The 23353-nt window shown below is 37.2% G+C and overlaps 1 protein-coding gene across 1 annotated transcript in view; it reads right to left on the minus strand.

Annotated features, from left to right (window-relative positions):
• The window catches only part of RBM41 (RNA binding motif protein 41), a gene marked incomplete at its 5' end in the record, with an annotated part of 69697 nt that overhangs the window by 20031 nt on the left and 26313 nt on the right, over positions 1–23353 (minus strand). Inside the window, one exon of the mRNA XM_082680943.1 lies at positions 8912–9315. Coding sequence (XP_082537069.1) covers positions 8912–9315 — 404 coding nt within the window. The remainder of the gene's footprint in view (positions 1–8911; positions 9316–23353) is intronic.

Consider the following 23353-nt stretch of genomic DNA (forward strand, 5'->3'; position numbering starts at 1 on the left):
ATTGAAGAAAAACTTAACCAAGGAAGTGAAGGACTTGTACATTGAAAATCACAAAACATTGCTCAAAGAAATTAAAGACAACACAAATAAACTCAAAGATGTGCCATGTTCATGGACTAGAAGACAATATTATTAAAATGTCCACACTATCCAAAGTGGTCTACAGATTTAATGCAATTCGTATCAAAATCCCAATGTTATTTTTTGTAGAAATAGAAAAACAATCCTAAAATTCATAAGGAACCAGAAGAGACCCCCAAATAGCCAGAGCAATCTTGAGAAGTAAGAACAAAACTGGGGAGGCCTCACACTTCTTAATTTCAAAATATATTACAAATCTACAATAATCAAAACAGTATGATACTGGCATAAAGACAGACATGTAGACTAATGGAACAGAATAGAGAGCCCAGAAATAAACCCACACATATACAGTCAACTGATTAATAAGCGGGGCAAGAATACACAATGGGGAAAGGATAGTCCCTTCAACCAATGGCGTTGGGAAAGTTGATATCCACATGCAAAAGTATAAAACTGGCCTCTTATTTATATCATACACGAAAATCAACTCAAAGTGGATTAAAGATTTAAACATAAGACCTGAAACTCTAAAACTTCCAGAAGACAATATAGGGGAAAATCCTCATGACACTGGCCTTGGCAATGATTTCTTAGGTATTACAGCAGAAACACAGGCAACAAAAGCAAAAATAAAGTGGGACTACATCACTAAAACACTTTGCACAGCAAAGGAAACAGTCAGTAAAGTGAAAAGGCAACCTACGGAATGGGAGAAATATTTGGAAACCATATATCTGATTAGAGGTTAATATCTAAAATATATAAGGAATTACCACAACTCACAGCAAAAGACAACTTGAAAAAAATGGGCAAAAGACCTAAATAGGCATTTCTTCAAAGAACACATTCAGAAAATAAATGTTGATGAGAATGTGGATAAATTGGAACCCTTGTGCACTTTTGGTATGAATGGAAAATGGTGCAGTTCCTACAGAGAACAGTATGGAGGTTCCTCAAAAAATTAAAAATAGAACTACCATATGATCCAAGAATCCCAGTTCTGGTTACTTATCCAAATAATTAAAATCAGAATCTTGAAGAGATATCAGAACTCACATGTTTACTGCAGCACTATTCACAACAGCCAAGAGGTGGAAGCAACCTAAATGTCCACCACAGATGAATGAATAAAAAAGTGTGGTATATACATACAGTGGAATATGATTTAGCTAGAAAAAAGGAAGGAAATCTTGTCATATGCTACAACATGGATGAAATTCGAGGGCACTATGCTAAGTGAAATAAGCCAGTCACAGAAGAACAAATACTGCAAAATTTCACTTATATATGGTATCTACAGTAGTCAAAGTCATTGAAGCAGAAAGTAGAATGGTAGTTTCCAGGGCCTGGGAGGATCAGGAAATAGGGAGTTGCTGTTCAGTGGGTATAAATTTCAGTCATGCAAGATGAAAAGTTCTAGAGATCTGTACAACACTGTGCCTACAGTTTACAATACTGTAATGTACACTTGAAATTTTGTTAAAGGTAGATCTCAGGTTATGTGCATTTTATTGCACTGGAGGAGAAAAAAAGAGACACATTGGCTAGCATAAGTTATATGCTCTATAGCTTAAAAAAAACTTGAGAAAAATTCAGACAGGAGCAGCAAAAGCAAAGAGCTAGAAAACAGAGCCTGCTTAAATGACTTACCATTGAAACATGAGTAAATATATTAAACATTGCAATAAGCAGTAGACTCTTTATGTCTCAAAGCCTTTGAAGCTGGATGTTCACATATTTAGCATTTAACCACACTCATATCTTAAAGGCAAGGGCATAGAATAACTGACTTGTGATTCACTTAAGTAATTTCAGGTGATGCAGAATTTTGGCTCTGAAATACTCATTATGAAAGCATCACCAAATTAAATAACCAGAGAAAGGGAGAGGTATGTGAAAAATACTGCAAGTTTCTCACCAAGTAGGAAAGATCCATACTAAGATTATTCCCTTTGATATGAACATTTTTTAAAAAATCAAGAGGACTTCTGGTCAAGGTGGCTCGGTCACTTCTTGCTTGGATGCATCTTCTCTGTTCCAAAAATATACACACATACATGCATACATACATACATACACATGGGTATGTATGTATGTATATGTCCACAACATATATATATATATGTATATATTCATATATACAAAGATACACACAAAGATACAGCTAGGCCCAAAAACAAGATAAATATTTCTGTGAAAGAGAAAAACAGAAACTCCAAGTGATAACAGGAGATGAAGCTCTTCCTGGTATCCCTCTGCAACAAACAGTGTTGTTTTGTATTTTTTGAACTTTATATATATGGTATTATACTGTATGCATTTTCTGCAGCTACCTGTTTAAATTTTTAAAAAATACTTCATTTTTTAGAACAGTTTTAGAATTATAGAAAAACTGAGTAGTACAAAGAGTTCCCATACACCCCACACCCAATATCTCCTATAATTAACATCTTACATTACTATGGTACGTTTCTTTAAATTAATTAATTAATATTGATACATTATTATTAACTAAATTCCACAGTTTATGTAGATTTCCTTAGTTTTTCCCTAATGTCCTTTTTCTGTTCCAGGATCCCATCCAGGATATCATAGTACATTTAGTTTTCATATGTCTTTAGTCTCCTTTTGGCTGTGGCAGTTTCTCAGGCTTTTCTTGTTTTTAAAGATCTTGACATTTTTGAGGAGTACTGGTTGGGTATTTTGTAGGATGCTCCACTACTAGAATTTTTTTTTAATTTATTTTTTGGCTGTGCTGTGTCTTCATTGCTGCACGTGGGCTTTCTCTAGTTGTGGTGAGGGGGAGGCTATTCTTCGTTGTGGTGCATGGGCTTCTCATTGTGGCGGCTTCTCTCGTTGCAAAGCAGAGGCTCTAGGCATGCGGGCTTCAGTAGTTGCAGCACTTAGGCTCAGTAGTTGTGGCACGCAGGCCCTAGAGCATGCAGGCTTCAGTAGTTGCAGCACATGGGCTCAGTAGTTGTGGCGCATGAGCTCTACAGAGCGCGGGCTTCAGTAGTTGTGGCATGTGGGCTCAGTGGTTGCAGCTTGCGGGCTCTAGAGCGTGGGCTCAGTAGTTGTGGCGCACGGGCTTAGTTGCTCCACGGTACGTGGGATCTTCCTGGACCAGGGATCAAACCAGTGTTCCCTGTATTGGCAGGTGGATTCTTAACTGCTGGACCACCAGGGAAGTCCCCACTACTAGAATTTTTCTGACGTTTTCCTATGGTTATATTGTGGTTATGGATTACTAGGAGGAAGACTACAGAGAAAAAGTACAATTTTTATCACATCATATCAAACACACATACTATCAACATGATTTATGATTGATCTTCGCTTCAATCACCTGAGGCAGTGTTTGCTGGGTCTCTACACTGCAACATTACTTTTTTTTTTCTTCTGTATTTCCATACTGTACTCTTTGGAAAGAAGTCACTAAGAGTAGCTCAAAACTAAGAAGTCAGCAGTTATGCTTCCCTTCCTTGAGGTGGAGCATCTACATAAACTATTTAGAATTCTTCTTTATGGGATATTTGTCTCCTCTCCCCCATTTATTGATTCATTCAGTCATTTTATTATCAGTATTGACTCATAGATATTCTATACTTTGGGTTATAATCCAATATTAATTTAGTTTGTTGTACATTCCCTGTTTTTGTTTGTTTGATAAACTATTTTTTCTTCCAATTTTAAATGATTGTTCTTCCTGGATACAGAATTCTAGGTGGGTGTTTTTCCTTTCATCACTTTAAATATTTTACTCTACTCTCTTCTTGCTTGCATGGTTTCTGATGAGAAATCCAGTATAATTATTATCTTTGTTCTTCTATAGGTAGAGAGTTTTTCTCTGGCCATTTTCAAGATTTTCTCTTGGTCTTCACAGTTTTCTGTGTTTGAACATGATATGCTTAGGTGTATTTGTTTGGTATTTATCCTACTTTGTGTTCTTTGCTTGGATTCTGAATCTGTGGTCTGGTGTCTGTCATTAATTTTGGGAAATTCTCAGCCATTCTTACTTCAAATATTTCTTCTGCTCCTTTCTTCTTCTGCTATTCCAATAATGTGTATGTTACACCTTTTGAAATTGTCCTTGGATATTCTGTTACTTTTTTTTTTTTTTGTGGTATGTGGGCCTCTCACTGTTGTGGCCTCTCCCGTTGCAGAGCACAGGCTCCGGACGCGCAGGCTCAGCGGCCATGGCTCACGGGCCCAGCCGCTCCACGGCATGTGGGATCTTCCCGGACCGGGGCACGAACCCGTGTCCCCTGCATTGGCAGGCGGACTCTCAACCACTGTGCCAGCAGGGTAGCCCCGTTACATTTTTAAAGTCTTTTTGTAATCTCTTCATTTCAGTTTGGGAGGATTCTATTGACGTAACTTCAAGCTTACTAATTCTTTCCTTGGCTGTATGCAGTCTGCTCATGAGCCTATCAAAGGCATTATTTCTTTTTCTTTTTTTTGGCCATGCCGCATGGCTTGCGGGAATCTCAGTTCACTGACCAGGGATTGAACCTGGGCCATGGCAATGAAAGCCCAGAATCCCAACCACTAGGCCACCAGGGAACTCCCAAAGGCATCATTTCTGTTATAGTGTTTTTGATTTCTTGCATCTTTCTAGAGTTTCTATCTCTCTGCTTACATTATCCATTTGTTCTTACATGTTGTGTACTATTTCTAACAGACTCTTTATCATATTAATTATAGTTATTTTAAATTCCATATATATGATCATTCAAAAACCTACGTTGTATCTCAGTTTGGTTCTGATGCTTCTTGTTTCGTCTCTTGAGACTGTGGTTTTTCTTTTAGCATGCCTTATCATTTCTTTTTTGCTGAAAACCAGACACAATGCATAACATAATAGAAACTGAGATAAACAAGTCATTAATGTGAGGTTTTATGTTAATCTGGCTAGAAGCTGGGCTGTGTTTAATGTTTACTCTAGCTGTAGGTGTCAGAGGTTTTTCAATTTCCTCTAACGTCCTTGTTTTTGTCTCCCTTGTTTTCTTTGGGTTTCCCTAAAAACGTCTTAGAGTCTGAGTCTTGCAGGTCTTTCGACTGTAATCCACAGTTAACGTACTGAAGCCCTGCTGATGTGGTAGTAAGGTGTGGGGTATGGGAAAACATTCTGCAATCCTATAATTAAGTTTCAGTCTTTTATTGTGCCCATGTACCCAGCCTGTAACCTTCACAAGTATTTCACAGCTTTTATTCTCTTTCTCTTAGATGAGACAGTAAGGCTAGAGGAGCCTGGAGTTGGATAATTTCCCTTCTCCCACACTAGAGAAGGCTTTGGTAAAGTTGTTTTACTTGCTGGATAGCTCCTTGTTAAGTAGAAGATCTGGTTGTATTTCAAGTTGATTACTTTTCCTGTCACCATGCCAGGAGCAGGAGACTTTTTCTTGGCTCTTCACACTGAGAACCCAGTGGAGTTCCTGAAGGTAAAAGTCATGAAAATGTGGGGACCCCCATAGACTGTGGCCCCCAGGTGTTTGTTACTCAAACACTAATCTACACTCTGCTTCCTGCAATTTGTCAAAGTTACCACTTAAGTGTTCCTACCAGTTTATGGCTCTAGTGCTTTCTGCTCCTGATAAGCAGATCTGGGCTGTCACTCTTTGTAATTGCTTGTCTCTCCAGATTTCAGGATTGCAGTTTGCTCTCTGATGTCAAATCCCCGATGGGTCCAAGAAAAGTCATTGATTTTTAGTTCGTTCAGCTGTTCTTCCTGTTCTAAGAGAGCAGTGATGACTTCTAAGCACTTTACATGTTGGCACTGAAACCCAAAGTCTGCAACAAACTTTTTTGATTCAATATTGTTTGAGTTTCATCCATGTTGATACCTGTAGTTCTATTTCATTCATTTTTTCTTCTGTATAGTATTCTATTTTATGAATATACCATGCTTTATCCATTCTCCTGCTTATGAACATGTATGTTGTTCATAAACAATGCTACTATGAGCATCCTTATAACATCTAATGTGCGTGTGTAAGAGTTCCCCTAGGATAGATACCAAGAAGTGGGATTACTGACTTACAGTGTATGAGCATCTTTCATTTTACTAGATATTGCCACAATGTTCTTGAAAGTGGCTGTACTCATTTGTATTCACCCAGCGGTATATTAAGAGTTCTTACTGTTCCATACGTTCACCAATACTTGGCACAGTCAGGCCTTTAAATGTATGCCAACATCCTGGGTGTTAAATGGTATCTCATTGTAGTTTATTTTGCATTTCTTTGATTACTAATGAGACTTTATAAGTTAATTGTCCATTCATGTTTTCTCCCCTGTGAATTGCCTGTTCATATCTTCTGGCCATTTTTATTGGGTTGTTTCTCTTTTTCTTATTGATTTGTAGGGAAAGATTTCCTTAAAATGTCTCAAAAAGCACAAACCATCAAATAAAATACTGATGATTTAATTACGTTACAATGAAAGACTTCTGCTTAACAAAAGAAATCAGAAACAATGTTAAAAATATAAGCTACTCACCAGGTGCAGCAAGGGTTTGTATCCAGAATTTTAAAATAAAATCTATAAATAATATCAAAAACTAAATAATCAAAATCTATAAATAATATTAAAAACTAAATAATCAAATAATGGGCAAAGAAACAGAACAGGCAATTCATAGAAGGTTCCTGAAAGACTAATGAATGTATAAATACATGCATAACTTCATTGGAAATCAGGAACATGCAAATTAAAACCATGAGATACCTTTCAAACACATTAGACTGGCAAAAATAAAAAGTCAAAAACTTTAAAGTCTTAGCAAAGATGTAAAAGAGATTTCTTAAACCCTGCTCATGGAGGTGAAGATACACATACCCTATATCACAGGAATTCCACTCCTAGATATGTAATACAGAACAGTGATTCTTAAAATGTCACTCTCAGACCAGCAACATCATCAGTATCTCCTGGGAAACTGGAAATGCAAATTCTCAGGCCCTACTCCAGATGTATAGAACAAAAAATTCTGAGGGCGGAACCCAGCAATCTGTGTTTTAACAAGTCTTCCAGGTGATTCCGCTGCACACTAACATTTGAGAATCACTGCAATAGAGCAATATTTTTCTGGCCTTTTTGACTGAGATGTATAGGAAGAAATGCATTTTATATTCTGGCCCACATACATATCACACACACACATATTAAACAAAAGCTTCAAGAAACAATAATCATCCTTACTACTCTATGGAATGCACTTTGATGTTTTCTATTCTATTTCATTTCTTTAAAAAATTGCTGGTTGTGACCTACTAATAGTAAATTAAAATTTGAAAACCTGTCCTAGAGAAACTCCTGTACATATGCAACAGGAGATATGTACAATAATGTTTGCTGCAGAACTGTCTATAACAGAAAAAAATGAAAAGAAAAAATCTTCAGGAGAATGCATAAATGAATTATAGTATCTTTCTACAACGGAACGCTACATAGTTCCTTATATCTTTAGAAATAAATTTCAAAAACATGTATATTGAGTCAAAAAAGCAAGTTGTAGAAGGGTATGTACAGTATGATATCATCTATATATTTAAAAAATATGTAAAACTATATGTTGTTTATGAATATATAGATATATAGTAAAAATATAAAAACACGGATGGGAACAATAAATAGCAAATACAGGATCGTGGTTACCACTGGAAAGGAGAAAGAGGAATGGGATTGGGGAGGGATACACGAAAGTCTTCAGGCGTCTCCATAAGGCCTTATTTTTTTTTAATTAGGCATATATGGAAACTGTTAAGAATTGATAGAGAATTCCCTGGCGATCCAGTGGTTAGGACTCTGCGCTCTCATTGCCAAGGGCCTGGGTTCAATCCCTGGTCAGGGGAACTAAAATCCCACAAGCTGCGTGGCATGGCCAAGAAAAAAAAGGCAAGAATTGATAAAGATGGCTGGCTTGGTACAAAGGTTTTTGCTATATTATTCTCTGTAACTTTTTATAATGAGTAATATTTCATAATAAAAAATAAATAAAAATCAAGCTACCCTTGAACATCAAGAATATATTAGAAATGCAATCATTCAAAGGAAACTGCTTTAATATTCCTTACTTACGATGCCTTTGTAAAAATTCAGGGACAGCCAGAAGCTAACATTATTTTTTTAGTTTTGTTTTTTAAATTAGACACAATCAAGTATATACTCCAGGGGCTTGTGTTGCTTCTTTGAGTGACATGATAATGAAATTTTCAATTCTATATGTAACACATACCATGAATGTGAAATAATGATATGATCAACAAAACAAGGATTATTTACAACTTTTCTTAGATATTTGCCAATTCCTCAAGGCTTAGAGGCCCTGTGCTTTCACTTTGCTGCTTAGCTATCAGCAACTTAAGTCATATGTCATATAAAAGCCAGGTGGAGCATTCTGAAGAGAAAACTCATGTGGTAATAGTAAACCCTACTCACAACGAGGCACCATGGCTACCAGATATGGTGGTACTATGAATACTACTTGATTTATTAGTAGCCTAGGAAATTAGAGGTCACTTTTTTTCAGTTGAGGGTTTCTAGTGGGTATGGACTAGAGTCCATCAAGAGTCTGATCAAGATTTCTTTAAAAGTCTAAGAGTAGCTTAAGACCTTAGAAAACCACAAAGAACATCATAAGGAAATATGTTACTTATACAGTCAGAGCTACTTATATAGCAGAGAATGAATAGTCAAGGTCAAGGAAAAACACAATCACTGTGCCTATGTCATGATTCTTTGGTATAATCAAAGCTAATATAAAAGTATTACTTTAGGTAGAAGTAAATAAAAAAAACCCATTTTTTTTTCTTGGTTTGGCCTATACCTTGTTTGGCTCCCCTGGATTATATGAAGAAAACATAGGAATTTTTCGGATCTCTTCCTCTGACAAACGATTTCTCTGGATCTCATCTTCTGGGACAAATTCTATTGGCTGCGTCAGCTTCTTAGGCCCCGTCCAACACTGCTCAGGTGAATTATCAATAACTTTTGCCACATGGAGACTGGGACCTTTACCCTGTGCTGCCTGTTTTCCCTTGTCCTGGAGTAATGACGGGTTCTCAGCTGTGCCACTATCTCCCACTGATGTAGCTGAGACCAGTGAGTGGGAAGCAAAGGGTTCACCTCTCATTAGTTGGAACTCTTCAAGACGTTTTTTCATTATCATCTCTTGGTAAAAATTTTCCAGGTTGTTCATGGGATCACCTTTGTTCTTCTTTTGGGATTCATCTGGATCAAGACAAAGAGATAGGGAAGTTCTACAAAGCCTACCAATACAACCTTTGACAAATTAATAAAAATTAAAATTTGAATCTCAGATAATGAAACTCTGCTGGGGCAGGTGTTTACAACCTGTGAAAAATGACAATAATATATAGCTATGTTATTACAGTGCATCTTGGGCAAGGCTGGGCTTATGGTAAGGCAAGTGAGGCACCTGGGGTACAAAATTTGAGGTGCTCACTCTCAGGGTCATGCAAGTACATGCATCTAACTGATAAAGACATTTGAAAAATGTTAGTATGGCATTATCACACTTCACAAAATTAATAATAATTCCTTAGCATTATCTACTACTGAGTTCATATTCAAATGGCCCTGATTTTCTCAAAGATATCTTTTTACACTTGGTTTAGGATCTAAACCAGCCATTGGCTGTTATATCTTTTAAGCCTCATTAAAAAAACAAACAAACAGTGCCCCTTCTTTCCCACCCCTCCAACCTGTTTCCTCCCCATCCCATTGATTTATAGAGAAACCACATCATTTGTTCATAGAACAAATGAATTTGACTGGCTGCTCCTCATATTATTTAACTTGTTCCTCAATCCCCTCTATTTCTTACAAACTGGCAGTTAAAACTAGAGCTATGCTTTCAATGTGGCCACTAGCCACATGAGTCTATTTAAATTAATTTTTAAAATGTCAGTTCCTCTGTTAAATTAGGAATATCAAATGCTCAACAAGCACATGTGGCTAGTGGATACCATAATGGGCAGAATAAAGACCATTTACATCATTGTAGAAAGGTGAATTGGATAGTGCTGATTTAGATTTGGGTTCAATATTTTTAGGCAAGAATCCTCCTTATATTATATAGATGTGTATTTCCTATTACATCATGTCATAAGGCACATAATGTTTAGTGGTCCCCTTTCTAGTGATGCTAAAATTGATCAGTGGATTCAGGTGGTATTAGTCTGATCTTTCCATTATGAAGTTTTCCCATTCACATTTCACCTAAGGGGTTTTGCATCTATTGATGACCATTGCCTAAATCCATTAATTTATTAAGAGTTGTAAAACGGGGCTCCCCTAATTCTATTATTTATTTTGTACTTATTATTTCTATTATTTCTTCTGTATTTATTATCTGGAATTCTATAATGGACTTACCGTCATCAACTATGTGGTTTCCCTACATACAGTTCATACAGCAAAAGCAGGATAAATGCTTGATTTGCTTCCCATTATTTACCAACTATAAAAGTAATGAGTTGGTACTTTTTTTTTTTTTTTTGGCGGTATGTGGGCCTCTCATTGCTGTGGCCTCTCTCGCCGCAGAGCACAGGCTCCGGACGCGCAGGCCCAGCGGCCACGGCTCACGGGCCCAGCCGCTCCGCAGCACCCGGGATCCTCCCGGACCGGGGCACGAACCCGCGTGCGCCCCCTGCATCGGCAGGCGGACTCCCAACCACTGCGCCACCAGGGAAGCCCAAGTTGGTACTTTAAAAGTGTTAAAAATGATTATTTTTAGTATAATTGTGAGACCTGTATTTTCATATATTTGATGTGTTTCAATTAAATGTAGTCATTTTTTTTAGTAGTCAAATTATCCCACTCAGGACTAGTGAAAGTCCCTTAAAATTGGCTCCTGTATTGCTTTCCAGTTTTCTGGCACAGCAAGATGTCTTAAGCTCATCTTGCATATTTCTTGACTCAAAGCTGGAATATTTCTCTAAGGACCACTGGCTCCTGTTAGTGGGAAATAGTGTTTAGAAACCACAATACGTTGCTAGTTCTGTTCATAAATGTTGAGTTGTTGTTGCTTCTAGGCCTTTTCAGTGAACAAAGGTAGGAAAATTTTTACGAAAAATAAATCATAAATTCATACTGGTATTTCCACTTCAAATTTAAGATTACAAGGTTTTAACTCAAACTCCTTGATTTTTGACTTGTATCTCTTTTCACATGTGCTTAAGATATTGGCTCCTAATGATATTAACAAAATTATTTATTAGCTTTTTCCTACAATATATAGAACTTTTAAGTGTCAGTAACAATACTAATATGGTTATCAACAATACTAATATGACTATCAACAACAAAACTACTTAATACAGTTTTATAATTCTTTGCAGTTACTTTTGACCTTAAAATATATCCCATTCGGAATATACAAATACTGTTTTGAAGTTATTTTAAATAATTATTTTCTCTATATGGTTATGCTACCAACTTTATTCATAGTTAGGCTCATTTGCTTCAGGCTGTTTACAAATGTTAAGGATTGATCTTTTTTCCCTTTTGATTAAATTTTTAAACTACACAAAACATTTACATGGGTCTAAAGTGAAAACTGTGTTATACAGTACCTTCACAGAAGTCTCACTTCCACCTCTGTCCCCTTCATCCCACTCCTTTCCTTCTCCATAAGTTATAATTTTATTAGGTTTTGGATTTATGGTTCCATTGTTTATTTTTTGAAATATAAGCAAATAGGCACAAACACACCACACATATTTATGTGTATGTGTGTGTGTGTGTGTGCGTGTGTGTATATATATATATATATATATATATATATATATATATATATATATATAAAAAATTCATTACACCCCCTGTCCTACGTAAAAGGTAACTTACTTCACTTTCTACAATTTACTTTTTTGCACTTAGCAATATATCCTGGTGATAATTCCATATTAATGTATAGAGCTCTTCCCTTTCCTTCTTATAGCTGCATAGTACTTCATTGTGTGGATGTACAATAGTTTATTCAACTACTCCCTTACTGATGCACCTCGGTGTTGTTTCCAGTCTTTTCTGCTATTGTGAATAATGCCCTGACAAACAGCCTTCTGCATACAGGATTTTGTATTTTCTCAGTATATATTTGAAATAGATTCCAAGAAGTGGCACTGCTGAGATAAAAGGCAAATGTGTATGTAATTTTTCTATACATTGCTAAATTCCACTCTGTAGGAATTGTACTATTCTGCATTTCCACCAGCAAGGTATAAGAATATTTATGGAAGGATTTCTTAAGACTCAAAAAGCATTAACCATTAAGGAATATATCGACAAATTCAACTACATTAAAATTAAAAGCTTCTGTTCATCAAAATATCCTAAACAGAAAACTCACGGAATGGAAAAAGATATTTGCTATACAAATAACTGATAAAGAACACAATCATTAGGAAAATGGGCAAAAGACAGAAAAAGGTGCCTCACAAAAGAGGAAATACACTGGCTAATAAATATATGCAAAAGTGCTCAATATTAGAATTTAGGGAAATACTAATTAAGAAGGGAATACCATATTGGCAAAAAATAAAAAAGAATACCAATACCACATGTCAGTGAGGCTGTAGAGCAAATGGAGCCCCCATACATTGCTGGTAGGAATGTGCAGCCACAGTGCAAATCACCATGACATTACCTACTAATGCTGAATATATGCTCATAATATGACCCATCAATTCCACTCCTACATATATACCCTAGAATAATTTGGGCATAGTGCACCAGAATACAATAATAAGAATATTTAGATCAGTACTATTTATAACAGGCCTGAAACTAGCAAAAATATAAGTATCCACCTAAGAAGAATCAATTATAAAATTGTAGTAAGTTTATATAATGAAATCCTATATTACAACAAAAGTGAACAAATTTTGGTTACATATGACCAAGTGGATGAATATACTAATGTATATACTCAAAAATATTTATTCGGTGACTATTATGATCCAGGTAGTATTCTAGGTTCTTGGGACACATTAATAAAACAAAGATCCCTATCTTCAAAGAACTAAGTAAATTATATGGTATGCTAGAAGGTTATGAGTGCTATGAAAAAGAAAAAGTACAGCAGCATAAGGGATAACTGGAAGGGCTAGAAGGTGGTGGTAGTGTTGGTTGCAATTTTACTGTTGGTCTGAGTAGGTCTCATTGAGAAGGTGACATTTGAGAGAAGCCTTACAGGAAGTGAAGTAATCTATCATCCTGATATTGGAGTGAGGGTTCCAAGGTGAGAGTATGCTTCAAAAAAATTTTAAAGTCTGAAATCAAAGTATTTCTCTGACCATAATGGAATCACATTAGAGATATACTGCTAGAAGAAATCTGAGAAAATATAAATATCTGGAAATTAAACAACACACTTCTAAATAATCCATAGGTCAAAGAACTTCCATAGGAGATTTTAAAATACTCTGAACTAAATGAAAATGAAAACACAACATAATACTTATGGATACAGATAAAACAATGTACAGAGGAGCTTCTGGGAAGATGGCGGAAGAGTAAGATGCAGAGATCACTTTCCTCCCCACAGATACACCAGAAATACATCTACACGTGGAACAACTCCTACAGAACACCTACTGAACGCTGGCAGAAGACCTCAGACCTCCCAAAAGGCAAGAAACCCCCCACATACCTGGGTAGGGTAAAAGAGAAAAGAAAAAACAGACAAAAGGATAGGGACGGGACCTGCACCAGTGGGAGGGAGCTGTGAAGGAGGAAAGGTTTCCACACACTAGGAAGCCCCTTCGCGGGCAGAGACTGCGGGTGGCGGAGCGGGGAAGCTTCGGAGCCACGGAGGAGAGTGCAGCAACAGGGGTGTGGAGGGCAAAGCGGAGAGATTCCCACACAGAGGATCGGTGCCGACTGGCACTCACCAGGCCGAGAGGCTTGTCTACTCACCCGCCGGGGCGGGCGGGGCTGGGAGCTGAGGCTCGGGAGAGGACTGGGGTTGGCGGAATGAACACAGCCTGAAGGGGCTGGTGCACCACGGCTAGCCGGGAGGGAGTCCAGGGAAAAGTCTGGACCTGCGAAGAGGCAAGAGACTTTTTCCGCCCTCTTTGTTTCCTGGTGCGCGAGGAGAAGGGATTAAGAGCGCTGCTTAAAGGAGCTCCAGAGACGGGCACGAGCCGTGGCTAAAAGCGCGGACCCCAGAGACGGGCATGAGACGCTAACGCTGCTGCTGCCACCACCAAGAAGCCTGTGTGCGAGCACAGGTCACTATCCACACGCCCCCTTCCAGGGAGCCTCTGCAGTCTGCAACTGCCAGGTTCCCAGGATCCAGGGACAACTCTCCCAGGAGAACGCACGGCACGCCTCAGGCTGGTGCAACGTCACGCCGGCCTCTGCCACCGCAGGCCCGCCCTGCAACTGTGCTCCTCCCTCCCCCCCGGCCTGAGTGAGCCAGAGTCCCTGAATCAGCGGCTCCTTAAACCCCGTCCTGTCTGAGCAAAGAACAGTCGCCCTCCGGCGACCTACACGCAGAGGCGGGGCCAAATCCAAAGCTGAGCCCCTCGGAGCTGTGAGAACAAAGAAGAGAAAGGGAAATCTCTCCCAGCAGCCTCAGGAGCAGTGGATTAAAGCTCCACAATCAACTTGATGTACCCTGCATCTGTGGAATACATGAATAGACAACGAATCATCCCAAATTGAGGAGGTGGACGTTCAGAGCAAGATTTATGATTTTTTCCCCTTTTCCTCTTTTTGTGAGTGTGTATGTGTATGCTTCTGTGTGAGATTTTGTCTTGTATAGCTTTGCTTCCACCATTTGTCCTAGGGTTCTGTCTGTCCGTTTTTGGTTTTTTTAAAATTCTTTTCTTAATAATTATTTTTTATTTTAATAACTTTATTTTATTTTACTTTATCTTCTTTCTTTCTTTCTTTCCTTCCTTCCCTCCTTTAGACAACGAATCATCCCAAATTGAGGAGGTGGACGTTGAGAGCAAGATTTATGATTTTTTTCCCCTTTTCCTCTTTTTGTGAGTGTGTAAGTGTATGCTTCTGTGTGAGATTTTGTCTGTATAGCTTTGCTTCCACCATTTGTCCTAAGGTTCTATCCGTCCCTTTTTTTTCTTAATATTTACTTTTTTATTTTAATAACTATTATATTTTATATTACTTTATTTTATTTTACTTTATTTTCTTTCTTTCTTCTTTTCCTTCCTCCCTCCCTCCTTTTTCTTTCTTTCTTTCTCTTTCTTTTTTTCTTCTTCTACTAATTCTTTCTTTCTACTTTTTCTCCCTTTTATTCTGAGCCGTGTGGATGAAAGGCTCTTGGTGCTGCAGCCAGGAGTCAGCACTGTGCCTCTGAGGTGGGAGAGCCAAATTCAGAACCCTGGTCCACAAGAGACCTCCCAGCTCCACATAATATCAAACGGCGAAAACCTCCCAGAGATCTCCATCTCAACACCAGCACCCAGCTTCACTCAACGACCAGCAAGCTACAGGGCTGGACACCCTATCCCAAACAACTAGCAAGACGGGAACACAACCTCACCCATTAGCAGAGAGGCTGCCTAAAATCATAATAAGTCCACAGACACCCCAAAACACACCACCAGGCGTGGACCTGCCCACCAGAAAGACAAGATCCAGCCTCATCCACCAGAACACAGGCACTAGTCCCCTCCACCAGGAAGCCTATACAACCCACTGAACCAACCTTAGCCACTGGGGACAGACACCAAAAACAACGGGAACTACGAACCTGCAGCCTGCAAAAAGGAGACCCCACACACAGTAAGACAGGCAAAATGAGAAGACAGAAAAACACGCAGCAGATGAAGGAGCAAGATAAAAACCCACCAGACCTAACAAATGAAGAGGAAATAGGCAGTCTACCTGAAAAAGAATTCAGAATAATGATAGTAAGGATGATCCAAAATCTTGGAAACAGAATAGACAAAATGCAAGAAACATTTAACAAGGACCTAGAAGAACTAAAGATGAAACAAACAACGATGAACAACACAATAAATGAAATTAAAAATACTCTAGATGGGATCAATAGCAGAATAACTGAGGCAGAACAACGGATAAGTGACCTGGAAGATAAAATAGTGGAAATAACTACTGCAGAGCAGAATAAAGAGAAAAGAATGAAAAGAACTGAGAACAGTCTCAGAGACCTTTGGGACAACATTAAACGCATCAACATTCGAATTATAGGGGTTCCAGAAGAAGAAGAGAAAAAGAAAGGGACTGAGAAAATATTTGAAGAGATTATAGTTGAAAACTTCCCTAATATGGGAAAGGAAATAGTTAATCAAGTCCAGGAAGCACAGAGAGTCCCATACAGGATAAATCCAAGGAGAAATACGCCAAGACACATATTAATCAAACTGTCAAAAATTAAATATAAAGAAAACATATTAAAAGCAGCAAGAGAAAAATAACACACAAGGGAATCCCCATAAGGTTAACAGCTGATCTTTCAGCAGAAACTCTGCAAGCCAGAAGGGACTGGCAGGACATATTTAAAGTGATGAAAGAGAAAAACCTGCAACCAAGATTACTCTACCCAGCAAGGATCTCATTCAGATTTGATGGAGAAATTAAAACCTTTACAGACAAGCAAAAGCTGAGAGAGTTCAGCACCACCAAACCAGCTTTACAACAAATGCTAAAGGAACTTCTCTAGGCAAGAAACACAAGAGAAGGAAAAGACCTACAATAACGAACCCAAAACAATTAAGAAAATGGGAATAGGAACATACATATCAATAATTACCTTAAATGTAAATGGACTAAATGCTCTCACCAAAAGACACAGATTGGCTGAATGGATACAAAAACAAGACCCATATATTTGCTGTCTACGAGAGACCCACTTCAGATCTAGAGACACATACAGACTGAAAGTAAGGGGATGGAAAAAGATATTTCATGCAAATGGAAACCAAAAGAAAGCTGGAGTAGCAATTCTCATATCAGACAAAATAGACTTTGAAATAAAGACTATAAGAAGAGACAAAGAAGGACACTACATAATCATCAAGGGATTGATCCAAGAAGAAGATATAACAATTGTAAACATTTATGCACCCAACATAGGAGCACCTCAATACATAAGGCAAATACTAACAGCCATAAAAGGGGAAATCGACAGTAACACATTCATAGTAGGGGACTTTAACACCCCACTTTCACCAAAGAACAGATCATCCAAAATGAAAATAAATAAGGAAACACAAGCTTTAAATGATACATTAAACAAGACGGACTTAATTGATATTTATAGGACTTTCCATCCAAAAACAACAGAATACACATTTATCTCAAGTGCTCATGGAACATTCCCCAGGATAGATCATATCTTGGGTCACAAATCAAGCCTTGGTAAATTTAAGAAAATTGAAATTGTATCAAGTATCTTTTCCAACCACAACGCTATGAGACTAGATATCAATTACAGGAAATGATCTGTAAAAAATACAAACACATGGAGGCTAAACAATACACTACTTAATAACGCAGTGATCACTGAAGAAATCAAAGAGGAAATCAAAAAATACCTAGAAACAAATGACAATGGAGACACGACGACCCAAAAATCTATGGGATGCAGCAAAAGCAGTTGTAAGAGGGAAGTTTATAGCAATACCATCCTACCTTAAGAAACAGGAAACATCTCGAATGAACAACCTAACCTTGCACCTAAAGCAATTAGAGAGAGGAGGACAAAAAAACCCCTAAGTTAGCAGAAGGAAAGAAATCATAAAAATCAGATCAGAAATAAATGAAAAAGAAATGAAGGAAACAATAGCAAAGATCGATAAAACTAAAAGCTGGTTCTTTGAGAAGATAAACAAAATTGATAAACAATTAGCCAGACTCATCAAGAAAAAAAGGGAGAACACTGAAATCAACAGAATTAGAAATGAAAAAGGAGAAGTAACAAGTGACACTGCAGAAATACAAAAGATCATGAGAGATTACTACAAGCAACTCTATGCCAATAAAATGGACAATCTGGAAGAAATGGACAAATTCTTAGAAATGCACAACCTGCCAAGACTGAATCAGGAAGAAACAGAAAATATGAACAGACCAATCACAAGCACTGAAATTGAAACTGTGATTAAAAATCTTCCAACAAACAAAAGCCCAGGACCAGATGGCTTCACAGGCGAATTCTGTCAAACATTTACAGAAGAGCTAACACCTATCCTTCTCAAACTCTTCCAAAATATAGCAGAGGGAGGAACACTCCCAAACTCATTCTACGAGGCCACCATCATGTTGATACCAAAACCAGACAAGGATGTCACAAAGAAAGAAAACTACAGGCCAATATCACTGATGAACATAGATGCAAAAATCCTCAACAAAATACTAGCAAACAGAATCCAACAGCACATTAAAAGGATCACACACCATGATCAAGTGGGGTTTATTCCAGGAATGCAAGGATTCTTTAATATACGCAAATCAATCAATGTAATAAATCATATTAACAAACTGAAGGAGAAAAACCATATGATCATCTCAATAGATGCAGAGAAAGCTTTCAACAAAATTCAACACCCATTTATGATAAAAACCCTGCAGAAAGTAGGCATAGAGGGAACTTTCCTCAACATAATAAAGGCCATGTATGACAAACCCACAGCCAACATCGTCCTCAATGGTGAAAATCTGAAAGCATTTCCACTAAGATCAGGAACAAGACAAGGTGGCCCACTCTCACCACTCTTATTCAAAATTTTGGAAGTTTCAGCCACAGCAATCAGAGAAGAAAAGGAAATAAAAGGAATCCAAATCGGAAAAGAAGAAGTAAAGCTGTCACTGTTTGCAGATGACATGATACTATACATAGAGAATCCTAAAGATGCTACCAGAAAACTACTAGAGCTAATCAATGAATTTGGTAAAGTTCAGAATACAAAATTAATGCACAGAAATCTCTGGCATTCCTATACACTAATGATGAAATATCTGAAAGTGAAATCAAGAAAACACTCCCATTTACCACTGCAACAAAAAGAATAAAATATCTAGGGATAAACCTACCTAAGGAGACAAAAGACCTGTATGCAGAAAATTATAAGACACTGATGAAAGAAATTAAAGATAATACAAATAGATGGAGAGATATACCATGTTCTTGGATTGGAAGAATCAACATTGTGAAAATGACTCTACTACCCAAAGCAATCTACACATTCAATGCAACCCCTATCAAACTACCACTGGCATTTTTCACAGAACTAGAACAAAAATTTCACAATTTGTATGGAAACACAAAAGACCCCGAATAGCCAAAACAATCTTGAGAACAAAAAACGGAGCTGGAGGAATCAGGATCCCTGACTTCAGACTATACTACAAAGCTGCAGTAATCAAGACAGTATGGTACTGGCACAAAAAAAGAAAGATAGCTCAATGGAACAGGATAGAAAGCCCGGAGATAAACCCACGCACATATGGTCACCTTATCTTTGATAAAGGAGGCAGGAATGTACAGTGGAAAAGGACAGCCTCTTCAGTAAGTGGTGCTGGGAAAACTAGACCAGTACATGTAAAAGTATGAGATTAGATCACTCCCTAACACCATACACAAAAATGAGTTCAAAATGGATTAAAGACCTAAATGTAAGGCCAGAAACTATCAAACTCTTAGAGGAAAACACAGGCAGAACACTCTATGACATAAATCACAGCAAGATCCTTTTTGACCCACCTCCTAGAGAAATGGAAATAAAAACAAAAATAAACAAATGGGACCTAATGAAACTTCAAAGCTTTTGCACAGCAAAGGAAACCATAAACAAGACCAAAAGACAACCCTCAGAATGGGAGAAAATATTTGCAAATGAAGCAACTGACAAAGGATTAATCTCCAAAATTTTTAAGCAGCTCATGCAGCTCAATAACAAAAAAACAAACAACCCAATCCAAAAGTGGGCAGAAGACCTAAACAGACATTTCTCCAAAGAAGATATACAGACTGCCAACAAACACATGAAAGAATGCTCAACATCATTAATCATTAGAGAAATGCAAATCAAAACTACAATGAGATATCATCTCACACCAGTCAGAATGGCCATCATCAAAAAATCTACAAACAATAAATGTTGGAGAGGGTGTGGAGAAAAAGGAACCCTCTTGCACTGTTGGTGGGAATGTAAATTGATATAGCCACTGTGGAGAACAGTATGGAGGTTCCTTAAAAAACTAAAAATAGAACTACCATATGACCCAGCAATCCCACTACTGGGCATATATCCTGAGAAAACCATAATTCAAAAAGAGTCATGCACCAAAATGTTCATTGCAGCTCTATTTACAATAGCCTGGAGATGGAAACAACCTAAGTGTCCATCATCGGATGAATGGATAAAGAAGATGTGGCACATATATACAATGGAATATTACTCAGCCATAAAAAGAAACAAAATTGAGCCATTTGTAATGAGGTGGATAGACCTAGAGTCTGTCATACAGAGTGAAGTAAGTCAGAAAGAGAGACAAATACCATATGCTAACACATATATATAGAATTTTAAAAAATGTCATGAAGAACCTAGGGGTAAGACAGGAATAAAGGCACAGACCTACTAGAGAATGGACTTGAGGATACACAGAGGGGGAAGGGTACACTGTGACAAGGCGAGAGAGAGGCATGGATATATATACACTACCAAACGTAAGGTAGATAGCTAGTGGGAAGCAGCCGCATAGCATAGGGAGATCAGCTCGGTGCTTTGTGACCGCCTGGAGGGGTGGGATAGGGAGGGTGGGAGGGAGGGAGATGCAAGAGGGAAGAGATATGGGAACATATGTATATGTATAACTGATTCACTTTTTTATAAAGCAGAAACTAACACACCATTGTAAAGCAATTATACTCCAATAAAGATGTAAACAAATATAAATAAAAAAAAATAAAATGCATCATGCACTCTGTGCGTGATGTTGTCACTGGCCAAAAACAAAAAACAAAAAGAAACAAACAAAAAACAATGTACAAAGCTTTAAACACTTATATCAGTAAAGAATGTTTTCAAATCTATAATCTGAGCTTCCAACTTAGGAAAGTAGAAAAAGAGCGAACTAAATACAAAGGAGTAGGAAGGAAATAATAAAGATTAGGGAATCAGTGCAACACAAAACATTAAAAGTAGAGAAAAATCAATGAAACCAAAAGCTGGTTCTTTGAAAAGATTAACAAAATGGCAAACCCTTACCTAGACCAACCAAGAAAATAAGAGAGAAGACAAAAATGACTAAAGTCAATAATTAAAAGGGAGGCATCATTACTGACCCTATAGAAATGGAAATGATTAAAAGGGAACATTAATTATAACTTTAGGCCAACAAATGAGAAAGCTTAGATGAATGAACAAATTCAAAGGAAGATATAAATTAACAAAGCAGTCTCAAGAAGAACAGCTGAAAAACCTATAAGATATACAGGCTGAATTAGTAATCAACAAACTGCTCACAAAGAAAAGTCCAGGTACGGATGGTTTCATTTGTGAATTCTATCAAATATTTAAGAAATAATATCGACCCTGCACAAGCACTTTCAGAAAATAAAGGAGGAGGGAATATTTTCCAACTTATTCTACTATGTCATTATTACACCGAAACCAAAGCTAAGGAAAGACATCACAAGAAAAGAAAACCACAGACCAATATCCCTCATGAAAACAGACACAAAAATCCTTAACAAAATATTAGCAAGCTTAATCCAGCAACATATAAAAATGATTATCATGATACACTTATAAGTGTATTTATCCCAGGAATGAAAGATTGTTTTCACATCTAAAAATCAATTAGTAAAATATGTCATGTTAACAGATTAAAACTTTAAACCACATGCTCACTACAGTAGGTGCAGAAAAAGTAGTACAAAAAATCCAACACCCATTCATGATTTTCAAAAAATCCTCAAATAATTAGGAATAGAAGGGAATCTCCTCTACGTGCATGTGGTAGGCACCAAAGATGCCTGCATCCTACACCCTAGGATCTGTGAAAATGTCTCACGGTAAAAGGAACTCTGCAGATGTGATTAAGTCACTGATTATGCAGGTGATCCCAATGTAATTTACAAGGGTCCTTATAAGAAGGAGGAAGAAGAGTCAGAAACAGTAGGAGAGGTAGGATGGAAGTAGAGGTTGGAGTAATGTGAGGAAGGGGCCATTAACCAAGCAATGCAGGTGGATTCCAGAAGCTGGAAAAGGCTCTCCTAGAGAACCCCAGAAGAAATGCAGCCCTGTGGACATCTTGATTTTAGGACTTTTGACCTCTAGAACTGTAAGAGAAAAATTCTGTGTTGCTTTAAGCCATTAAATTTATGGTAATTACAGTACCCATAAGAAAGTAATATACTGCTAAAGAGCATGCACAAAAACCCTAGAGGTAAGATCATAGTTAATGGTTAAAAACTGAATGTTTTCCCCCTTAGACTGGGAACCAGATAGGAAAGGAAAAAATAACTGTCTTTATTCATAGGCAACATGATTGTCTATGTAGAAAATCCTAAGGTATGCACTGAACTACTATAGCTAATAAAAGAGTTTAGTCACAGAATACAAGATGGATATACAACTGTATTCCTATATATTTACATGTAACAACCAGAAAATGAAATAAGAAAAATTCTATTCATAATATCCTCAAAATGAATAAAATATTTAGAACTTAGTAAAAGAAGTAAATATAATCTGAAAAATTCAAAACATTGCTGAAATAAATTATAGAAAATCAAAATAAAGGAAGATGCATTCCATATTCATGGATTAGAATATTCAATATTATTAAAACAGCAATTTCCCCAAATTGAATTACAGATTCAACACAATCTGTATAAAACTCCAGCAGGCTTTTTTTGTAAAAAAGTTGACAAGCTGCTTCTAAAATTTACATGGAAATACAAAGGAACTAGAATAACCAAAGCAATTTTGAGAAAAAGGAACAAAATTGGAGGAGTTACACTATCTGATTTTGAAACTTACTATAAAGGTAAAGAGATTCAGAGCATAAGGATAGGCATATATACAGTGTACGCATATAGATCAATGGAATCAACATGAGTGTCCAGAAATAAACACTACCATTTGTGATCAACTGATTTTTCTACAAAAGTGCCAAGAAAATTCAATGGGGAAATAATAATCTTTACAATTAACAATGCTGGGACAATTGGACATCCACATACAAAAATATGAATTTTGATTCCTTATCTCACACAGAAAAATTAACTCAAAATTAATAA

This window comes from Grampus griseus (genome assembly GCF_964374135.1).
Source record: "Grampus griseus genome assembly, chromosome: X".
Lineage (NCBI taxonomy): Eukaryota > Metazoa > Chordata > Mammalia > Artiodactyla > Delphinidae > Grampus > Grampus griseus.